Source organism: Delphinus delphis, chromosome 8 (assembly GCF_949987515.2).
Source record: "Delphinus delphis chromosome 8, mDelDel1.2, whole genome shotgun sequence".
Taxonomy (NCBI): Eukaryota; Metazoa; Chordata; class Mammalia; order Artiodactyla; family Delphinidae; genus Delphinus; species Delphinus delphis.
In genome coordinates, this window is record NC_082690.1 from 4,426,182 (window position 1) to 4,448,872 (window position 22,691).

General features: G+C 51.6%; 1 protein-coding gene across 11 annotated transcripts in view; it reads right to left on the reverse strand.

The window, feature by feature from the left end:
* NTM (neurotrimin) overlaps positions 1-22,691 on the reverse strand; it is a 932,003-nt gene that overhangs the window by 191,548 nt on the left and 717,764 nt on the right. The window contains exon 1 of one of the 11 annotated variants that reach the window (XM_060017640.1): positions 11,470-11,591. The exons of 9 other annotated variants lie outside the window; for them this stretch is intronic. In XM_060017640.1, coding sequence (XP_059873623.1) covers positions 11,470-11,534 — 65 coding nt within the window. In that variant the 5' untranslated portion in view covers positions 11,535-11,591. Of the gene's footprint in view, positions 1-6,274; positions 6,511-11,469; positions 11,592-22,691 lie in introns of those variants that run through there. One more of the 11 variants, XM_060017644.1, reaches the window with a different exon arrangement.

Here is a 22,691-nt window from a genome sequence, read left to right on the forward strand (position 1 = left end):
CTTGTGCCCGGCCCCTCCCCTCAAGCTTCACAGCAAAGCATCACAGGTGGTTGGTTCGGAAGTACTGACACCCAGCTCCACGGAGTTGGCCTGTGCATCTTCCAGGTCTGCTTCTGTGGGAAACCAACAAACAGACAAACCAGGATGCTTCATCACCGGCCTGCGGAAAACTCAGCAAAAGCACCTGTCCCCTGAGCTCTTTGCTGGAGGAGCAGGCTGACCTGGTGGGGTTGCTAACTTTGACCCTGTTGGAATCTAAGCTCGTGTCACTATGTATGAAATTGGCTTGGGTTACCTAGAGACACAAACACTGAACTCACACGATCCACACCGGCCTCACGTCTCTCAACCACTACTGTTTTTGCTTCACATGGAAAATGGGGTGTGTGCTATGGAATCTCTCTTAGTCATGAAAATAAGGCCAAGGCTGACCACGCCTCGGTAGAAGCAGAAGGAGAGCTTATGATACACGGGAAAGGACCAGAGGAAACCTCGGCTGTGTCCACGGTGCCCCGTGAGTCCACACTGCCGGTGGAGGGCAGGGAGGAGGAAAGAGCCAGGCCCTGAAGTCGCGCGGCTGGAACCCAAGTGCCGGCTCTGTTCTGCTGCCTTTCAACAAGTCACCCGACCTCACTGAGTTTCACTTTACTCGCCTGGACCGGAAATAAATTTTCCTCCTGCATGGGGTTAATGGGAAGATTAAACGGAAGTATGCATGTAAACGCATTGCCTGGTATGGAGTAGAAACTCAACAAATAATGGATCACACAATCTATCACACACATGGCCTTCTCCGATCTACATGTTCATTACATTGCTCAGTAGATGGTAACTCCCAGAAAGGCAAGGGCCATACCTATGTTTCTCATGTGCCTTTATATGTCATATTGAGCACAAAATAAGCACTCAATAAATATCTGTTGACTGATTATTTTTTTTAAATTAAAATTTCCCACGTTTCACAAACTCCTGAGAAATGAAAGAGCAGGAGCCCATGCCCAGTAAAGGCCCAGGCCATGAGTCAGCGCCAACCTGCACTTAGAAACGCGCCCCCTGCACACACACCCCTGCACACATGCTTGCTCTTGGTGGGAATCCGTCACCTTTCACCACTCTAATGTCCTGGGGATGAATCAAGAAGGCCTGGCTGTGTGGACCTCTGAGGAGGGCTCTCGATAAACCCACCCACCCCTCTGCCCGTCCTGTAAGAGTCGAATGACGCGGCACCATCGCAAGGCAGACTTGCCAAGTCAGGCGGGCCATGACTCCTCTGAGACAAATGGTGCGCCGCTGAGATCTGTACTGGTGACAAAGCCCAATACTGATTCCAGCGCTGGAGGAGGCTTGGGGCTGTTGAACAGGTCATTTCACATCTGTAAGCTACAGCGCCCAAAGGCCATTTTTTCATTTCATAGCAGGGTGTTACATCCATGTGGTGAGAAAGGAAGAGCTCTGGACCAACTGACGATCCTGGTGAAGGCATCTGGATCCTGTCACAGACCAAAGCAGTGGCGCCTTTTTCTCCCTCGGTGACCAGAGCCAGGCAGCCCGGGGGGGCGGTTTCTTTCCATTCCCTCCCTTAACGTACCCAAATATTCCAAACACAGATGAGCGTCTCCTGAGTCCCTGCGTGGGGACCAACGTTTCCCAGGGGAGAGAGCCCAGAAGGGCCGAGAGGTGAGTGGAAATTCACTTTGGACTTCATCTGCCCTTTGACCCTGGGCTCCAGCGCACAATCTCCTGCAAAGCCCCATCTCACCTCCCACCCCACACGCTCCAGATGGGACAGGAACTGGATATACTGGACGGCTTCTCACTGTTTCCAGAGCACACCATTCACTATCAGAATTCAGGGACCCCCTGTACTGGGAACACCCTTCCCTATTGTTTATTAGATAAATTCCTATTTCCCTATCAGAGCAACATTAGGTGTTATTTTGTATGCCAACCATATTTCCTCTGCAAATTTTAATCCCCCATGAATGTTGGCTAGACATACTTTATCCTGGTGTGTGTTGACGGCAGTCTGTCCATCCCCCATCTACCTGTAATATGGTGGGGGGAGGAGGCATATACCATGTGTTTCTCTGTTGCAAGGATTCTTGGTTACTTACAAGGCAATCTGGGCCTTGTGAGAGTTAAGGTGGCCTTGGAGGTAGGAAGGAGCTTGCTACATACAACAGAGCAGGGCACAGCATTTCAGGCGGAGGGAAGGGCACAACAAAAGCACAGTGGAACTGTGAAAGGATACCAGCATATTTGCAGAAGGATAGAAATTTGGTCTGTGCAGAGTGTAAGGCTTTGGTAGAAGAGAAAAGTTAGGCGAGTTGAGGCCAGTGAAGGAGTGTCCTACTCTTTCTGTGCCCCCTCCGTCCACTGCAGACTGACCAGCGTGGGCCACATCAGCTGGCTCCCCGACCTCCGGCCTCCCACTGAGGTCAGCTGATGGGAAGGAGAGGGGATGCCACAGGCCGTCCACGTCCCTGTCAGAGGTCACAGCTCCTGGCCGGGGTTCTCTGTCCCTGGTGGGAGCCGAGATCTCCTCTTTTCTTCACTTGAGTCCTGGAGGCATTAGCCACTCCCTCCTGTTCCAGCCCCGGGGTCAGGACTAACCCTTGTGGTCTTTCCTGCACTTTGGCTGCACCTTTGATTGAACTCTCCTCCCATTGCCCAGTTGAGCGTGCCCGCTTTTCCCTGCAGGAACTATTGCGGCACCCGTGTGACAGACTATTCCCTTTATCCTGAGGACAAGAAGGACCAGAGAACCGAAATGAAGAGCTCTGCAACGGCCACCTGAAAGAATCGCCAAATCACAGAGGACCGTGAAGGCACGAGCCTGAGCCCCTCCCCCTTCTACAGTGGGTGGCCCTCCGTGGGAGGGAGGAGTTGGGGAGAAGAAGCCCGGATCCCGGCAGGTGAATCTCTGCTTCTTCTTGTCTGTGTCTCCAATCGATCCTGTCATCCGGTCCTTACAGCTAGACCATGTAAAGCCCACACCTGAGATGGGGTTTCATCCTGGAGGTGGTGGACCAGCTGGCAGGACAGCAGCAGGGGGAAGCTGATCAACCCAGACACTGTTTATAGTTACACTTTGAAAACTAAGACTCACTCAGGTAAACTGGGACTGACGGTGCATACCAGGATGCCCTGTCATGCTGGAAAAGGGGTCTGGGAAGTACCTGGCTCCTCTCGAGCCCAGGGCTGGGGAAGACGTGCCAGCCTGGCAGGCCCTGCGCCTGAGAGGCAGCTCAGACGAAGCATCTGTGTCCCTCCCGGTCCCATCGCTGGGGCTAGCTCCAGATCCAGCTCCCTGTCTGGACACACTTGAGTCAAACCTGGATCCTGCCCCCAAGGCCCCTCTTTTCATCAAAAAGAGCCCCCTAGAGTGAGGACTTGAAACACCAGTGTGGGGAGGATCTCAGGGCTTAGGAGGCAAAACCACACCCTGGAGTAGGGAGGGGCGGGTCCAAGGGGACGTCCCCTCCTGTGCGGGGCACGGCTGCAGTCAGCCAGCCCAGGCCCCCAGGGCCCTCGTGTCGTGTCTGTGCTGCTGCCAGGTTTCTGTGCCAAGAGCCCACACCTGCCGCTCTCCCTGGAGACTATCTCCGGGCTGTGGTGCCTGGGAATGTGTGTGTTCCCAGGGTGGCGGCCGCGGGCTGGCCACGGGAGCAGGTGGCCGAGTCTCGCTGCAGGTCCCATGGGAGCCACCCTCAGGACACCTGCCTGAAACTGAGCCTCCACGTGGCTTCCTGGCTGTCCCCCGCTTCCGTGGTCTCTCGCCGGGGGGCACTCCCTTAAGGAGTCATTTCCACACAAATTCGCATCTCAGGGCCTGCTTCTGGGAGGCTGCAGAGAAGAGCTGGGTACCGGCGGAGTGGGGAGGGAGGGGGGCTGAGAAGAGCCGGCCGCCAGAGGACACGGGGAGCAGGGACCACCCAGGGGCACCGACGCCACAGCACAGTGGCCAGGGCAATCCAGCCAGGCCAGAGCGCCAAAAGGGACCCCTGCTGGAGGTGTCAGGAGGGTGGAGGTAGAGGAAGGCACGCAGACTGGAAGTCAGGGGAGTGAACCCTGAGCTCGCCTTGAACTGAACATACATGTGCACGAGCAGAGGGAAGGAAAGGGAGTCCAGAGACGCGGCCGTGGCCACAGGGCCCGTGTTCAGGGTCTGGTCTGACAGACGCAGAGGAAGCCACGGTCACTGTGGAGGCCCCGGAGGGGCTGCTCTCATCCGCAGCCAGTTAGGAAGGTTGGGGCAGCCAGACCGTAACACGCAAACCACACTTGAGGATTATCAGGATTTCACGCAGGAGAGAGAAGATCGGGGGGACAGAGACAAGGTGAATGCCGAGGTTTCCCTTCCCAGGAAGGGGTTCCTCCCACAGTGTGCTGGGGCTCATTGCTAGTGTCAGACATCGGACCCAACACTGTCCTACGGAGACAGGACCTACTGAACCTGGGCCGACAGGAGGGCTGTTCAGGGCGTCGGTGGTCACAGGATCCCTCCTCCTTCCTCAGGCCTGGTCTGCAGCCTTTCCTCTCACAAGGCTCCTATCCCAGGCCCGTCCTTCTCTTTCCCATCACGTGAACTTCACTTCTAGTTGTGAGAAGTGAAGACGTAGATAATTTGAGGTGTAGAAAAATAGGTTTTTTGAATTATTCACTTGTTTGACAAACGTGCATTGAGGATCTATTATGCACCATGCAGGGTGTTAAGCACTTAAGGGGTGTGATACAGGGTGAATAAGACAGACACAGACATTCTGCTCCCGCCTAAGTAGAGCTAAGACAGATCACTGTCGAGCATGAGGACTTTTATGAGCGGATACAATGGGGTTTTGTACAGAAAATAAACAGGTGTTGAGGAACCCACCGTGGTCTAAGCGACCAGGGAAGGTATTTTGCTGAGAACTTTGCAGATGGTGTACATTTGCTGCTTGGAGGGACCTGCAAAGTCACCTATAGATATAGACCCTAGAGACACAGACGTACAGCTGCTTCCTTCTTAAGACTATGGCTATGCAGCTGTTTAGTTCAGAAAAGAGTGGGGATGGGAACTTGCATCTCCTGAGTCCCTAACCTGTGTTTTCTGGGGTTGGTGGATTTGAAGAAAGGTTCTCCACTGAGCATTCTGAAAGCTTGACAATGCATTGGGTATCACTCAGATTTTAACATCATCTCTCCCATCTGGAAGCTGCCATGCACTGGTATATTCCACCTACTAGGACCTCAGCTTGCACGTTCATACTGAAGAGAAGCAGTGGCCATGCCCCGAGCTGCTGGCCTGACTTCCACGGAGTCAAGCTAGCTAGGTCCTCGTCTTATTATCTAATCTGCTGTGACAAGCCTGGGTCCCCAGTCCTCCTGTGACTCAGTTTTCCTATGTGTCAAATGGGGAAAAAACTAGTCTGTCCACTCAATCCCTATGGCTGTCAGAGGAAAGTAACACACAAGGGAAAAGTATAAAGGACTCTGGAAGAACAGGGAGGTGTTAATGTTTACTATCTTCTGTGTGAAAATACAGATGTCCCCTCTCTTCAATATTATTTTCCAAGTAACTGAATACGTGCCTGCACCACCCCGCTCAACATTATACATTTACTCACTGTGCTTCTACGCCGGTGAGGATGCTGTGCTCACTTTTTAGAACAAAACATCTTCCTTACTGTCTATATTTTCGGGGCTTATCCTACAAAGAAGACCACAGCCACTGAAATGAAAGAAAGCAGGGTACCTGCACGGGCAATTCAGTGACAAACGCTGGATGGACACGGAAAAGACGGATGCAGTCTTAATGCTGAAAGCACAGTGCCCGGCCCTGAACCAGAAGCAGAGAGCTCTTGAGAGGGGGGCGCTCTCCGTCCCTCTGGCCACCTCCCCAAGCAGCAACCGGAGCAGGCACAGCCCTGATGGGCGAGGGGGGCTGGGGGAGGAGGCGGCGGGGTGCAGATGCAAAGATGCAGCCACAGTCAGCCCTCTCTTGGCTGGAGCCACATCAGCTGAGCCTAGCGAAGCAATGTCCTTCAACCAACCCTGGGCAAGCAGTTATGCAAGTCCTTTACAGAACCCCCTGGTGCCTTTGCGATACTCTCTAGTAGCTGGTCTCTGTAAGAAGGGATTCTCACTGTGCTGGAGGAGAGCTCCTTCTTCCCCCGCATAAATTACTCCCTGATCTTCACCCTTCAACAAGCAGCTCAAATCACCCATAATCTCACTCAAGTGGACCCCCTTCTGAATCTAGGCAATGGGGTGGGTGGGGAGATTCCGACCTTACCTCACCTGGATGGCGGCCATGCCGGCCTCTCTTAACCTCCAGCCTCCACCCTCTCCTTCTGCTGGAAGGACCTTTCTAGCAAATCCATTTGAGACTCATTTGTTCCAAAGCCTTCACTGGTGTCCACAGCCCTCCATAGGAAGGGCCAACAGTTCAGAACAGCTCACCAAGATGCCCCATCCTCATCAGACCCATCGCCTTGCACAGAAGCTGTATCACAGGGTGTGCCTGCGGGTTTCTTGCAGTTTCCGCAATGTGGATGCTCTCCCGGGACTCCAAACCATGTCCCACGCTGCCCCATCTGTCTCCCTACCTCCTCACCACACACACCTTTCCTTCCAAGGCTCCCTTCCATCTGCCAGGTCTACGCCGACACCCCCAGCCCATAGCACCTCTGTCCCATCACTCCCCAGGCCACACGGCCACTGTGAAGGCAAAGCCTGTGCATTTTCTTTATTTTTTTTTAACCCTCAGCCCTGTCATGCCCAGCACGGTACCTAGTCCATGCTCGCATTCAGTCAGTGAATGTCCGCTGCCCGAAGGGAAGGCACACTGCCAGTACACTCTGAGACCAAGCCCAACAGGGAATCTCTCCAACTGTTCTCCATGGTGACTCAGACCATGCTGCCAGGGGCATGCCACATGTGGCACACGGCGAGCCGCACCACCGGAGGTCACCACGTCACAGCTCAGGCTCCACGATAGCTTGCGAAGTGAGAAGGGAGGAGGCAGCAGACATCTCATAAGAGCTTTGGGGTGTTTTTGTTAATTAACCAGAAAAATAATAGCTCAAACTTTCCGATTCACAATAGCATGCAAAATCCTTTCACGAATAATTATATCTCATGGAATCATCAAAACAAAGCCAGAGGCAGAGACATATCTCTAACCTCAGAGCCAGGACCCTAAAACGTGTGATTTCTGGCAAGTCACTTCACCTCTCTGACCCTCAGTTTCCTCGTCTGTGCAAGACAGGCACCCCAGCGTGGCGGGACTCCCCAGGTCCGCTGCCTGAGCCCCCATAACTATTTCCCGTCCTCTGGCAGGCAGGGCTGTCTGACACTCTTAGCTGTCCCTCTCCTTGCCAAGGTGAACAGAGAGGAAGGGTTAGCAGGTTAGAACAGAAAGTGGAGCAAAACTGGGAAGGCAAAAATGCCAATTACTGAAATGCAATAAATGCAAACATGCCTTCACTTCTTATGCAAATTCTTGAGAGAAAGAGGGGTATAAGTGCAAAGAAGCACATTTAGTTTCACCTCTAAGAAGGATCAAATAATATGAATTAGAATTTAAATGCATTGAGTAGAATCAGCAACATGATGGCTCCTTTGACGGTAATTATCAAGAGAATCACAGAAAGTCGGAGGATGAAAGTGGAGGATCTCCTTCCTTCCACTTGGAGACTGGACTCTTCCAGGCTCCCTGACCTTGTGGCTTTCTCTGCCCTATGCGGTATGTCCTAGCATCTCCTCAACAAAGCTGACCCGTTCTCACCTCTGAGCCTTTGTTTCTTTCCCCACGAATCAACAGAGTCCAGAGGCAGTGGCCCCGCCTTCCAGAGTAAGCCCCTTTTCTTTGTCATCCCTGGGTTCCTTTCTCCTTCTGAGAATGTTTGGTACTAAAACGCATCTCCACTCCTAAGAGTCCTAACAGGCTCTGAAATTGGGTTCTTCTAATTAAGACCAGGATGCCCTTTGGTAGTTTTAGCTTCATCAAAACCAGTTTAAAATGTTCAGTGATCAGCAGAACACCCAGAGAGAAGGGGGGTGGCAATACAGGTATGTGCAGGAGCTAAGATTATTCTCAGTGCAAAGCCTGAGAGTCATCCAAAGCTGGCCTTGCTTCTAGGTAGGCATAGGAAACCCACCTAAGGTCTGCATTTAGGAGTTCCACCTGAAAATATATTCCTACTGTCTTCAAAATGAGAATAGAAACCCACGTGGTCTAAGTGATTGGGTCAAGTTTCACAGAGTTCTGATATACAGGCTCACTTAGAAACCACAAAGCCGAACTCAGACTCCCGGGGTCTGTTTGCGGCCCCTGTGTTATCTTCCTGGGGGTAAAGTCAGACGCCTTGGATCAATACTCGTGCAAGAGGCTGGAAAAGTGCGTTCTATGTTGGCTCTAAAACTGTCACTAGAGACCCAGCAGTAACAATGCTTCTCACACAATCATGTGCATTGAACAATGTTGCCCTTTTGAGAAATGCACAGTTTTGGACACCAAGTCCCTCTATGATGACCTCTGAACTTCTCTTTTAGAATACATGGCCAAACATGAGACATGGAAGCAACCTAAATGTCCATCAACAGAGGAGTGGATAAAGAAGATGTGGTACATATATACAATGGACTATTACTCAGCCATAAAAAGAAACGAGATTGGGTCATTTGTAGAGACATGGATGGACCTAGAGACTGTCATACAGAGTGAAGTAAGTCAGAAAGAGAAAAGCAAATATCATTTATTAACGCATATATGTGGAATCTAGAAAACTGGTACAGATGAACCGGTTTTCAAGGCAGAAATAAAGACACAGATGTAGAGAACAAACGTATGGACACCAAGGGGGGAAAGCGGGGTGCTGGTGGTGGGATGAACTGGGAGATTGGGACTGACATATATACACTGATGTGTATAAAATAGATAACTATTGAGAACCTGCTGTATAGCACAGGGAACTCCATTGCGCTGTACAGTAGAACACAACACTGTAAAATAACTATACCCCAGTTAAAAAAAAAATACATGGCTAAACAGATGCTACCTCACTGCCCTCCCCCCGCCCCCATGCTGCTTTGGCAAACTGTACTTTCCCAGGAGCGTTTTGTAAAGAAAAGGCTTCTGTGCCGTCAACACCAACCCACCCCAAGGAAACCTTCCCAGCACTGTCCTTGGTGATCTCCAGCCTCACCAGCTGTCTCTATCTATGTGATCTCCTGGCAAGTCAGTTTGGTTGGGTGAACTCCTACACCCACAACTATAACCCACTGGAAGATTTTTTTGTGGTTCCTGTTCCTGTATGAAGGAGCTCTAAACCTACACAGTGTGGAGCCAGTCAGTCCACACTGGCTGGGGAAGGTCCCTGGAGGGGCAGCTCCTGCCCTTTTGCTCTCTGCAGCCCCTGGGTGGTTTCTAAATTCTACTTCTGAGAGAGTGAGCTGGACTTGCAGGAGGTGAGATGTAACATTTTGTATGTATATGCAAGAGACATTTATTATCTGTAGGACATTGTTTAGAAATTGCTCTACTATTTGATTTGTGATAAGTGATCAGTAAACATGTTTATCGAAGTAAATAAAACCTGTAGAGTGACTTCAATTGGATTCACATACATTAGTGTCTGGGAAACCTGAAAAGCCATCCTAAGAGGACCTGGTGTATCACGTACCACGTATATCTCCTCTCCACCTCCCTCTCGCCCACCCCTCTGCACTCAGACCTCACCTACAACACTGTCCAGCCTTCTTCCAAGTGCAAACTGCTGGTCACAAGCAGGGGAAAGCGAGGGACTTACGGGTGAGCTTGCCCAAACACAAGAACACCATTTGTCCACAAAAGCTTGAAAAGAGTGTCAAGCTTTCGGAAGGTCAATTCCTAAGGGAGAATCCTGTTGGGTTCATCACTTCCTGGAAGAAGGGTGGTGCTTGGGCCAGAGCTAGGCTCTGGAACTGCAGAACATAAACGTGAACATCACTAAGCCCGCCAGGATGACATCCTTTCTCCTATTAATAACATCTTCCTCTATTCTGCTCACCCCAGAAAATGAAGTGAATGAGGCTTGGCTGCAAGTGTAGGGGAGAATAAAACCCAGGATGGCAATAAATCGGAGTGCAGAGTGGCAGGCGCTGTAATCCGCCAGAATGACGCTCCGGCTCAAGGAAAAGAACCTCTTTGGGGAACCAGTGAAGGGAATCGATGCCCATAAAAGCATCCAAGGCATCAGCAGCAGCAGGAAAAAGAGATACTGTTGACTGGGACATGCAGCAGATTGCAGGTTGTAAAACAAAATAGAAAGTCATTAAGCGGTGGGCAAAGGGCAGGATTGCACGATGCGGATGACATGGGAGACCACGTTATAGGGCACAGGACTCGCCATCAGTCAGAAGGTCAGAACGGCCAAGACTCCGTCTGCACAGCCCCGGATCCCCTACCAAGGCCATTCTCCATGCACAAATGCGGATAGAGGAGAGACGGTTAGTATTTATCGCCTCTTACGTAATAGGTCTATTTGGAAACACATTCTGACTGGCTTATCAGGGTATTAATACATCACAGGCATATTGAGCTGTATTCACTTAGGGTTTGGGTTGCTTGAACCAAAGACTTTCCTGGGAAATACGCCAAGGTATGTTTTCTGGAACTAGTCCCCTTTTCTGCCTCATTTCCACTTCTTAATCCAGCAGAGGGCAGAGTCAACCCATAAGACTCAGGCTCCGGGACCCTGTGGGGCAGTTCGATGCAGAAGATGTCCTGGGAGAAGGGGTGAGAAAAGCAAAGACAAGAATCAACTCTTCATCCTGTAAGGTGGATGTGGGGATGGCTGCTTCCTAGAACTCTCAGGACAAAAGACTGGGGGTAGGTAGGGCCAAAGAGGAGCCAGGTAAAGCGCCCTGAACGTGCCCTGTCTCAGTTTCCCAGCCTGTCTGGGGAGCAGACTCGTGAATCATTTCCATCACAACCCGTAAGTTAAATCACGCTTCACAGCGTGCAGGGAGCACCTCTGATGACAAAGGAGGGGGAGCTGGGAAAGAGACAGGATGGGAGGTTGAGACCAGAGAAAAGCAGAAAAAAAGGCAGGTTCCAAGGACTTCCATCAGCTGCCCTTCGCCTGCCTCTCTCTCTCCTCCCCGTCTGCACAGCTCTTTCTCCCCCTGCATTCCAATGCTCGCCCTCTGTCTCCTTTCCTTTCTCTGGCTGCCTTGGCTACCCTCTCCAGCAACTCTGTCTTGGGAAAAATAAAAGTAAAACCCAAAACAACTCCTGGGGGGAAAGGACAGCAGCTGCTTCCTCCCCCTCTGCTGCGCCGCCACCGCGGTCTCTGGGAAGGCAGGCACACAGCCAGCGCTGGGGAGAGCTTTGATTTCCAATCCGATCGCTGCATTTTGTCAGCCTCTGCACACACACCGCAAACAGCTCGGCCCCATCTATCACAGAGGAGAAGGGGTGATGGAAGGAATAAAAGAAGGATTCACCTCTGTCTCCCGGAACGAATGGCTGGTGCAGGTGTCTCTGTCCCTGCACCTCGCCACCTCCCCATTGAGAAGTCACCGGCCACAGCTGGGCTGCAGCTCTACTGTCCGCAGTGCTCTAGCACCTACAGATTCCATCCACCAGACGCTTCTTCTGGGAAGAACGGATGGATTCAGGATGCTCTTGATCTTGGCTGTGTCTGTATTTCTGTTTCCATCCACATACATCCACTCATGTACACAGATGGCCAACCCCCCACTGAAATGGGTCTCCCACCACCCGCTTCATGCAAGAGTGCCTGTGAGGACTCTCGGTGCTTACCACATGTGGTGTTGCACCTTTCCTGGGCTGTGTTCCTCCCTCCGAAGCCTAGACCACCTCTCTCTCTCCCTCCCTCCCTCCCTCCCTCTCTTCCCCCGCTCTGACACACACACACACACACACACACACACACACACACACACACACACGCTACAGTCTCTTCTCCCTTCCTGCACCCTGTGGGTGACTGTGATATGTGACTTAGTCTCACTCTCTCTGGTATCACTGGAAATATCCTTTATTTATTTATCATCACTAAGTTGCCAAAAAATAATTTGCAACCCTACTGCGGACCAGTCAATGTGCTAGGGGCTAGGTACACAAAGGGGAATAGGACAGGGTGCCTGCCTGCTGTGTGGCCAAAGGCAGGGCGTGTTTGGGGCGGTGTTAATGCTTCCGAGCTTGGAGCTTGAAATGCACGTCAGACACACTTGTGGAATTCAAAAAACAAACAAACAAACAAACAAAAAACCACTGCATTTTATAAATAGACCCCCAACCACAAATTCCAAATAAGTTCCACAGATTTTTTTTTTGATAAATAAAGCTGTGAACCATTACTGGGAGTGGCTGGAGAGCAGGATTTGGGTAGTAATCAGATGTGTGAAAAGCCTGGACAGGTGAGCAAAGGCACCTTCAAAAAGGGTCTTCCATGTCACTGACCCTGAGGAATCTGAAATTTAACTTATGGTTCAAAGGGTTTCAAACAGGAAGGGAATGTGCTCAGATCTGTGGCCTGAGAGCGCCTCGCTGCCACAGGAGAGCAGACTGGGGGGAAGCACAGAGCATCTGCTTCCAGTGGTTCATCCCACCAGGTCTGCCAGCCTGAGGTAGGGCAGGGCCCGGGCTGGAGGGGAGGGACGGACACGAGGGATGTTCCCCCAGAATGGGGAGTGCGGGAGGGGCGGGGAAGGGAGGAAGGTACAGTAGCAAGAGCGGCACACAAGTCCTGGGCACCAGTGGGCACTGGGCACCAGGACTCTGCACTCCCTCCACCCGCCCAGCCGCCCTGCTAGGCCATGGTCGGCGACGTCTCTGCTTCATGTATGTCTGGTGGCCTCCCTCCAGGAGACCCCTACTCTGTAGCCAGGTCCCACTGGCCTCTGGCTGGAGTGGCAGGGTGACAGCAGGGCCCTCAAACAAGGGATGGGCCGTGGCTGCAGGGGCCTCCGTCTGGGACATTAATGTCATGTGCCGCTCTCTGAGGATGCCCATGGGCTGGCCCTGCCTCCTCACCCAGCCTATCGAAGCCCTCGGGACGGGGGCCTCTCAGCTGAGCCTCAGAGGCAGCTCCCGCCAGCTGGTCCCCTGGCAGGTGGGCAGACACCTGTTGACAGGCGAACGGGACATGCACACAGTGCTCTCTATGGAAGGACGAGTCCTACTGCCCCTCCAGGAGGAAGGGCTGCGGGTCGCCTCCAGAGCACTGTCCTCGGCTCTTCTGCACTCAGACAGCTCGCACCAGCTGTCTCCGTGGCTCTGTGCAATGAGACCCAGAGAGAGCTCATCACCGGAGCTCTTACAAGTGGGCGGGTCTCCCGGTGAGTCTTGCAGGGACGTGCCTGGTTTGGGAGAGATGGCAGATTCACCTCCGGGCACACATTCGTGTGGAAGCACACAGGTGTGCCCCCTCCCCGCCACACAGGCAGTCATCTGTCCACCCTTGTCCCCAAACCACTCCGCACCCTCCAGCCCCTTCGCTGTCATCGCGTGGACAGTGCATTTTACATGAAGCTGTAAAACCTGGTGACAGCTTTCCTTGTCAGTGTGGCCCTCGCTCTGATCCCTTGGTGATTTACAGCACTGACCCTCCGGCGTTGAGCAGCCTCATTACAAATGAGAGAAAAGAGACAGGAAGAAGCAAAGGGGGAGTCATGGTGGAGAAACAGGGGCGGGCGGCTGACAGGACGGGACTCAGGTGGGAAAGAGAAAAGCTGTACGGGAAGGCCAGAGAGCGAGACCACAAGGATGTGATGTTTTAATGGGGAGAAAGGAGAAAACAGAGACAGGTTTTTCCCTTCTCTGGGTTCTTCTTTGTTTCCTGTTGGATGAATGAGAGTCTGTGTGTGTGTGTCGTGTGTGTGTGTGTGTGTGTGTGTGTGTGTGTGTGTGTGAGACAAGCATCAAGAATCCAGTTCAAGGGCTTCCCTGGTGGCGCACTGGTTGAGAATCTGCCTGCTAATGCAGGGGACACGGGTTCGAGCCCTGGTCTGGGAGGATCCCACATGCCGCGGAGCAACTGGGCCCGTGAGCCACAACTACTGAGCCTGCGCGTCTGGAGCCTGTGCTCCCCAACAAGAGAGGCCGCGACAGTGAGAGGCCCGCGCACCGCGATGAAGAGTGGCCCCCGCTTGCCGTAACTAGAGAAAGCCCTCGCACAGAAACAAAGACCCCGACACAGCCAAAAACATAATTAATTAATTAATTAAAAGAAAAGAATCCAGTTCAGAGCAGCGCTGCGACAAGCCCTACACCTGGAGAAAGTCCGAGAAGGTTGGGAGTAAGCGTCCTTTAGCAACACCAGCTAAGCAGCGCCTGAGGTTGAGTCAGGAGGCATCGGTGCTGGAAGGGGCTGGTCTGCTCTGCATCCCCGGGATCTCCCAGGCAGCCCCGCCGGCCCTGCCCGCTTTGGGGCTGCACTGTTGATACCGCCGGTGTCTGTACTGGCTGCCCAGGGCCGCAGGGGGGTGGGAGGGGCCCCCGAGCCCATTCACAGAGGGGACCCCTGTTTCCTCCCCCCGGGTGGGTGAGGCACATCCTTAGGCTCCCTTAACAAATTCCTCAAGTCTGACAGCAGGTGGCGCTGGAGGAACCCAGGTTTTTTGTTACAAACATTTGTTCCCATGAAAACCCTGTTGATTTGACTTTAACAGCCCCAGGGGAGGCTGATTTTGCTGACTGTAGAGTTGCCTAAATAAAGCCAGTCGGAAGAGAGTCTTACAGAACGGTGCCGTGGGAACCCACACGCGCCTCTCCAGGTCCGAACTCCGGGAGGCGCCCTCCTTGGCCTCCCTGTTGTGTAGCTCATCCCGCTGTTCCGTTTCAGGCAGGGAGTACCGTTCATGGGAATTCTCAGCCTTGGCAGGGTCCTAAGCTCCCCAGCCCCAGATCTCCCCAGAGACGCTGGCACTGGGCCCTCCATCTCCGGCAAGGGCTGAGGCCAGCACACAGCCCCCAGCAACTGGCACGGAGAGCTTCCCCAAACAGGCTCTTCCGTGCCTACGGCACTTTACCTACATTTCAAATGAATAGGCAGGTGTCCCGTTTCAGGTTCGTGCACAGAGGCGGAGGCTGCACTGAATGCCAGCCCATGGTGTCTAGGTTATGAGCTATGTCTGCGGAAGGCAGGTAATTTGTGTTTCTGCTTTGTGCAATTGCCACTAATGGCACAGGCAGAGAACGAAGCCATCTTCCTAAACACACGTCAGAGGAATAGATTTACCAGGTACAAAAGGCGAGGAGCAGAAGAATTGAACTCTAACGCTAACATGTTTGCAGAAAAGTGATGCACTTAAGTTATTATGTATGAAAACTATCGGCAAAATTGTCAGTCTGGGCTCCTTAGAGAGAGAGGATGAACAGAATGAGTGGGTCCGCTGGTTGGAAAAGAGGACCACGGAGCTTGTGGGGACATCGATTACACGTGGGAGAGGAAAATAAAGTGAGAACTAAAGCTTCTGAGGTCGAATTTAAGAGAGAAACGGGAGGGGATTTCATAGGTCAAAGGGGGGACAGCAAGAATAGAGCTCGAAACAGGATCCTGTAATGGACCAGCTTTTCACTTGTATTTTCTGTACTTCACAGTCCTTTTACTTAAATAAAAGGAGCCAGGCATTTTCTATGTAGTCCCTCACCGCCTGCATCTCGTTGTGCCCCTGGTGACCCTCCCTGTTAGACTGCAGTATCCCTGGCGACTGTGGCTTTATACGTTTGGGTTTATATTTTACTTTTTATACTTGGTCCTTGATGCTGGTTTGTGTTTTAAGAGCAGGGCATTAACACCATGACCCCGATTTAATATTCAAAGCAAATGAGGTCCCAGGAAGAAGGGCGTGTGGGTGTCATCACATAGACCATCTGGTGATTAAGATGAATTACACTTCCTCAGGCTCGTGGAGTGAATGCTACTTCTCTGTCTCTAAAATAAGAATAAAACCATGACTTTTTCTACTTTCTTTCCGTGGACTCTGCAAACTTTGAAGAGAGTTAAACCAGAGAAGTGTATCGAGAGGACCATGTGACAGATTCTGACAGCAGAAAAGGGTGTCAAAATGATTAACACAAGATATCAGATCATCAGGAAACAGACTAGGGCACACACACACACACACACACACACACACACACTCACACACACACCCCCCACAATGTCCATTTCCATCCAGCCTCTCCTAACCTAGCTCAGCTTGTAGAAGCCCAGTCAGATTCTATCAAGGGCTGGCAGTGGGGTTAGAGTACAAATGAAGTATAAAGTAGATGCTGCGTCTGCGGACGACCTAGAAAAGTACGCCAAGCTCTTCTGTTGCGATCGGCTTGCCTCTTGGGGGAGTCTGGGGGACGAGATGGCTATGAGTCCTTGCAGAACCCAAGGAAGATAGGCAAATAATAGTTTCCTCCCATTGCCAGATGAGGAAAGAAAAGGACCGATCAATGTAGATGATTTGTCTAATGTAGTGTACAAATTCTCTTTTTAAAAGTAGCCAGAGATTTAATTCCCTACATGCAGTGATTGAAATTTTCAACATTGTAGGCAATCCCCCTTATTCCCACAGCGAAGACCCTGATTTCCTCTGCAACCTTGTGGCCGTGCCTTTAGTAGGAAATAAAAATCACTAGCTAGTGTCTCAGGGGTCTCAGGCCATCGTTTCCAGGGAGACCAAATCTTGGCCAGGTGCTGTCCCCTCCGCTCCCTCGCACTCTCTGCTGTCTTTCACCTTCTCTGAATCCACCAGCCCAGCAATCCCTTGGGAGAAGGGAACCATCCTGGCATCCTTTCAAGCATCTTCTTGGTCACATGTACTGAGAGAGAAATACAACATGTGCATCTGAAGAAGCCATTAGCTCTGATCAGTTTTAAAGCCAGAGCTGTTCAACATGTGCAGAAAGAAAACAGCAACATAAACAGAGAGAGAAACAAAGACAGGAATTAGAAACATCATCAGCTGAGCTGTAAAACCAAGCTGTGACGGGCGGAGGCAAGCCGGGATCTGGCTGGGGCCCGATGCCACGCAGCATCAGTGAGTTCACAGAACCTCATTCTTCTCCCTTTCCTGTTAATTTCCCTGCTCCGTAGCTCTGATGGGGGGCTCCTTTACTGAAACATATATTCTTTATACAGCCTGTTATAAATCCTTGTCTCCTCATGAGCTGAGGCACAGTTGGTCTGCCATCGTGGTCCCAAGCCCCTGGATGGGCGAACTCGGTGCAGACCAGCAGCAGTGCTGCCTGAACCTCACTCCAGCTCTGCCTTTCCACTGACAGGTGATTCATTTCATTAACAGCTTTGCCCGTCTTTGGCCTCGGTGCAGAAGGTCCCTAGAGCCCATCAAAGATGGGCTTCCCTTTGGGAAGAGGACTGAGGCCATGGGACCAGAGGACTGTCAGCTCATTTCAAAGGGGGCTGAAAATCCCATTTCAGCCTCGGGCGGCAAAGGCAAAACCATTTAAAGCATTAACCTGTGCTGACTCTTCACCCAGCTGCTTCCCAACTTGATTGAAGGGTAAGAAGGTTAATTCTTCCCAGGCTCATCTCCAGACTTCACAGACCATATCGTGGCTGCTGGGGGTGGGGGACGGGAGGGGGGACTGGTCTGGCTGGACCCAGGCTTTGCAGGAGGCAGTGGTCACGAATTTAGCTGTTGCTGCTCCAGTCTAAGTCTTTGATATCAGAAGGGTCAGTCATGGGGTCAGGCATCACCTCCCCACATTCAGATACCAGGAGGACACAGGGAGCCGTGATCTGACCGCTGCACGATGTGCTCTGGACGATACGACCAACCCTGGCAGCAGAAACCTCAGGATGGAAGGTCTCAGTAGGGACCACACCCAGAATGAGCATCTTCCATCCAGCTTTGAGGGAAGACCACAGAGCGATAGGGCCAGGAGTGTTCAGTGCCACTGGGAATCCAGATGCTGTAAGAAGGTGGAGAGGACCCACTGATGCCTGCGGGGAAGATGGCTTCGGTTTAGGAAGCAGAGAACAGGAGCCGCCCAAGGGTGGAGGAGTACCTCTTCAGCCACTGGCAGTTGGAGAACCAGACTGACAGGGAGTGAGGCGGGCCAGGGGGGAGGGGCGCTTCTGCAGCTTCTTCTCTCTGCTCCTTCCCCGCCCCCCGCCAGCCCCTGCACCCCCTGGAGGACATCATCCTTAAAATATATTTCATTTCACAGCTGCATTATGGTACCACAAAATTCTGGGAATCCAATTTAAGAACAGATTACCTCCTCACTTACTTCATTTGAAGCAATTACATGTTAATTTTCATTGAAACCAGCCTAATGCATACCAATCTGATGGCGCAATCTCATTTGAATACTTAAGAGAACATCCACCGGGATGGATATTTAAAGGGCCACTTCATCATTCTTTTTCCTGGTGGGCTCTCGAGTCCCAGCCCCTCCCCGCAGCTCCTCAGGAGGGCAGTTTCTTGGTGAAAGGAGTACAGATCAGCTTGCTCCAAACTGCCAATAGGGGTCCCTAGAAAGGAAGCCCATGTTTGGGCATCTATCTTTTCTCTGCCACTTCTGCCCTGTATGTTTGCAAGGAAAACACCTCCACCTTTGCCTTCCTTGCAAAGTCAGGGTTCGTTCATTCTCTGCCATCTGCACAGGGAGGGGAGTGCAGTGCCAAACCCCAGCCTTTTCTCAGCCTCCGTCTACATCCATCTCAAATCATTGCTTACCACGTAATGTATTCTCAGCCACTCACCTAAGGAGGAAATAGCTTTCTAGACAAACCCTGTGCATTGATTTGAGCCACGGGTAATTAATAATACTCAGGGATGTTGAAATCAGCTGGTCTTTCAGTTTTAGAACAGGGAAGTTGAAAAAAGAGGTCTATCTGCTTAGTTTATGCATTTAAACTAAAGAAGTTCGTGTTGGAAGCTACAATTTAATTCGATGGTAAGACTGTAAAGGACCCAGGACTACTGTGAACATGCTATATGATGTGTGTTATATTATGTTGTAATTAATCTACACTGACAGGGAGGCAGGCAGACATGGGAGCGACAAGATGGTTTTAAATCAAGAGAGTTCTGAGGTCTTGGTTCCAGTTCATCTTCCGTGTTGAATGACGTACTTGGGGTATTGAGACAGGCGTGGAACTAGACTGACACCTATACTCTTGGCCAAGCTTTGCCCCAAGGGGGGCAGATGTCTAGAATACGTACATCATGTAGGTGCATACGTGTTAAGCCCCTACTGTGTGTCTGTCTTCAGAGCCAGGAATGGAGCAGTGACTTAGAAAAGGCAAAGCCCCTGTTCTCCCGGAGCTGACATGAACAAACAACTAAAGAAACAAATGCATCGGAGGATAAGTTCAATGGAGAAAAATACATGAGTGAAGGGAGGCTAGGAAACGTGGGTGGTGCTACTATTTTATCATCATTGCGTCACTCAGCCAAGCACAGCCCACTGCCTTTGGGATTTTCTTCCTGGGAGGAATCAAAGGCTCCAGCATTAATTACGCTAATGATAGGAATGCTTTATGCGTCAGGGTATTTCAAGCCCCTGGCCAAGGCACAGCCCTCCACTCTTGAGAGGAATGACTTGTCATTCTTTCTACCAGTAGAAGCTTGGAAAAGCCAGAGGATCGTGGTGATCTGGCCAGTAAGATGCACCAGGAGGTACACACAGACCAGGCAAAGGGGGGCACACTCACTGCGCCCCAACCTAAAGCCTGACAGACATTTCTACTCTGCTCATCTCAACAACAGAAAGAACAAAAACGCTATTTCCTTCCCTTATACAGAGCTTGGCAAATACGCTTTTTGTCTTCATGTAGCAAGACTGAATACCATTTGCATTGCTGGAGGGCTTAACTAGACTGGTAGAATACAGTTGTAATATAAAGAAATGCTCATTTTAACAGAACACTCTTGATTTCTAACGGAAATTTTCTAATGCATAATTTGAAATAAATGTGAGTCACTCAGGAACTTTGAACTTCTGTGGCTGGTCGGGGCTAGGGGACATCCTTCCTCAGTCAACGGTTGCCAGGAAAGCGTCTCACCTCTTGAGAAAATATTAGCATAAGCTCTGTAGGGTCCTCCGTGGACACTTCTATTCTCACTCTCCTTTAACCTGGGCTGGTCACAGCACTTTTCTTTCTTTTCTAAACAGGTAGTTTACTCATTCGCAGTCTCCTAATTAACTGGATTACTTTTCACCTTCCAGCCTACAAACAAGGATGGCATCAGGGAAAAGAGCTGAGCTCTGTCCGCTACTCGTAGTGAAGAAAGGTCTGGAGATCAGCCACCCTCAATCACATCCCTGCTTCTGGCTTGATCTTTATGGCAGTCAGTTGCGTTTCTATAGGATGTCATCATTTCCCAGACCTCAGCGTTCATTCATTTACTACCTCCGTGCCAGGCACTGTGCTAGGTCCCTGAGGAATATCAGAGGTCCCTCTAATCACGATGAACCTGTAACGCGGTGGCCACTAGATCTGAGGCTCTGAGTGCAGGGAAGGGGCTCAGCCGTCACTGCGTCTGTCCTCTCATCCATCTCCCCACCTCCTCTTCGGCTCTGATCCAGAGAACGACAGCCCTACACCTCCCAGGCTTCCTCGACCTCAGGCTTCAGCACGGGGCAGGCTCCGTGGGAGAAGGGCAGGAGGGGCTGGGGGTACCCTCCCTCCTGTCTGGATGGCATCTATGGCCGTGGCTGCGTCTCCCAGGGGCGCCGGCCCCTCCCTGCATGGCATACCTCCTGACGGCCGGGTCTGGCCCCCGAGCTCGACCCAGGGCGCCTCCCTGTGTGCCTCCAGCCTGGAGATGCGCGTGGTTGGGAAGAGGGGGGTATAAGCGGCTGCTGTTTAATCCCCCGGCTCTCCTACTCCCTCCATCACCAGTGCGACCAACAATGCCTATTACACGGAGGGGGTTTCTGGCTGGGACGGGCACTACCTCAGGTTGAGGAGGGAGGGGAAATGCTCAGAGAGCAGAGGAGAAGACCACCCTGAGCTCAAGTTGGAAGAACCTGTAGCATTGAGCCAAAAGACAAGAGCGTTAACAGGAGGACCGGAGGGCGTGAAGGTGTGTCCAGGTGGCCGGCGTGTCTGCGCGCGGTGCCACAGAGAGAGGACGGTCCCGGAGCCGGGCTGCAGAGGAGCTGAGCTCCACCAGCTGTGCTGGGCAGCCTCTAGGGTAGTCTGCCTTTCCAGACTCCGAGAAGGCATGGGTCTAATCAATGACGGGAGAGGAACGCACATCATCGTTTCGGAAATTAAGTTCACGTTAAAGCAAGAGGGCATGTGGTCAGGGGATTCCAGGCCGTGGTGTCTGCAGCAGATCTCGGGCCAGTGCTGGTTTCCAAGGCTGCCCTCGAGGCACGGTTACCAACCAGGGGGAATGTCACCAAGTCCAGATGGATGGAGGTGATCCCCCCCTGCCACAAAAGTGTCTGCCTGTTCTGCCTGCTCTTTCAGAGACGGCTTCTTGAAGCTTGTACAGCAAATGTTACATATTTCTACCCTGACTTTTATCTACAAGGCAAGTCCACTCAAGGTCCCAAGCACTGGAATTGAACAAACATCAGGTAAGAAGATCGTGTGGGGCTTTCCTGGTGGCGCAGTGGCTGAGAGTCCGCCTGCCGATTCAGGGGACACGGGTTCGTGCCCTGGTCCGGGAAGATCTCACATGCCACGGAGCGGCTGGGCCCATGAGCCATGGCCACTGAGCCTGCGCGTCCGGAGCCTGTGCTCCGCAACGGAAGAGGCCACAGCAGTGAGAGGCCCGCGTACCGGAAAAAAAAAAAAAAAAAAAAAAAAGAAGATCGTGTGCACCTGGGGAGGTAAATATTGGCCCCAAAGACACTCAGAACATCCCACTGAACAACTTTCAACTAGGGGCTACCAGGAATTATCATATGGCCCTGAGCAAAACAGACCACCCTTCTGGGCTCGGGTCGCCTCATCTTTCTCCAAGGTCCTACAATTACCTACGACTGCAGTTCAGGGTGTAAAGAACACATTTCAATTCCCCGTACTCTTCTCTGCCATACAGATTTATGAATGTGCTACATGCCAACGCCCAGGGGTGTGGGAAGGCAGGACGGTGAAAGCAAGAGGGCGGCATGAGGTCAGGAAGAGTCTGCTTCTTATGAGAATGACATTATTTTCTGAAAACTATTTTTACCTCATTGAAATGGGCTAACTGTGGTAATCCAGACAGGCAGCAAACCAGGGCCCTGCTTGGCCCCCTGGTGGCAGATCAGGAAGGGACACGTCCTGACCAGGACCTGGGGTTGCAGGGACCTCATACATGAAACGCTTTTGCAGGGGCAGGGATGCGTTTAAAGCCGCCCCAGGCTCTCCCACCAGGATGCCAACTGCCGCGACACATGCCTTGTACAACACTTGCTCTTTATTTTAAACGCATTTTTAGATGTCATGTCTAAAGCAAGACAAGACCTTTTCAATAAAATTCCATATTTACACCTCTTTTATGATTTTTTTGAAACAAAAGCTTGTGTCTGAATAGAAGCACATCTTCAAAGGATGCCTTTTAAAAAAATCCATGGGGCAGAGAAAAATGTGTTGATGATGTAATGAGTTCAACGGTACAGTATGAAAAAAAAAAGTTCCTGCCAAAAGATGAGGAAGAATGACATGAAAAGGAACAAAAAGACTTGAGAAAGGCCCCGGCAAACGACAAAGTGGGTAATCAGGATGGAGCTGTCA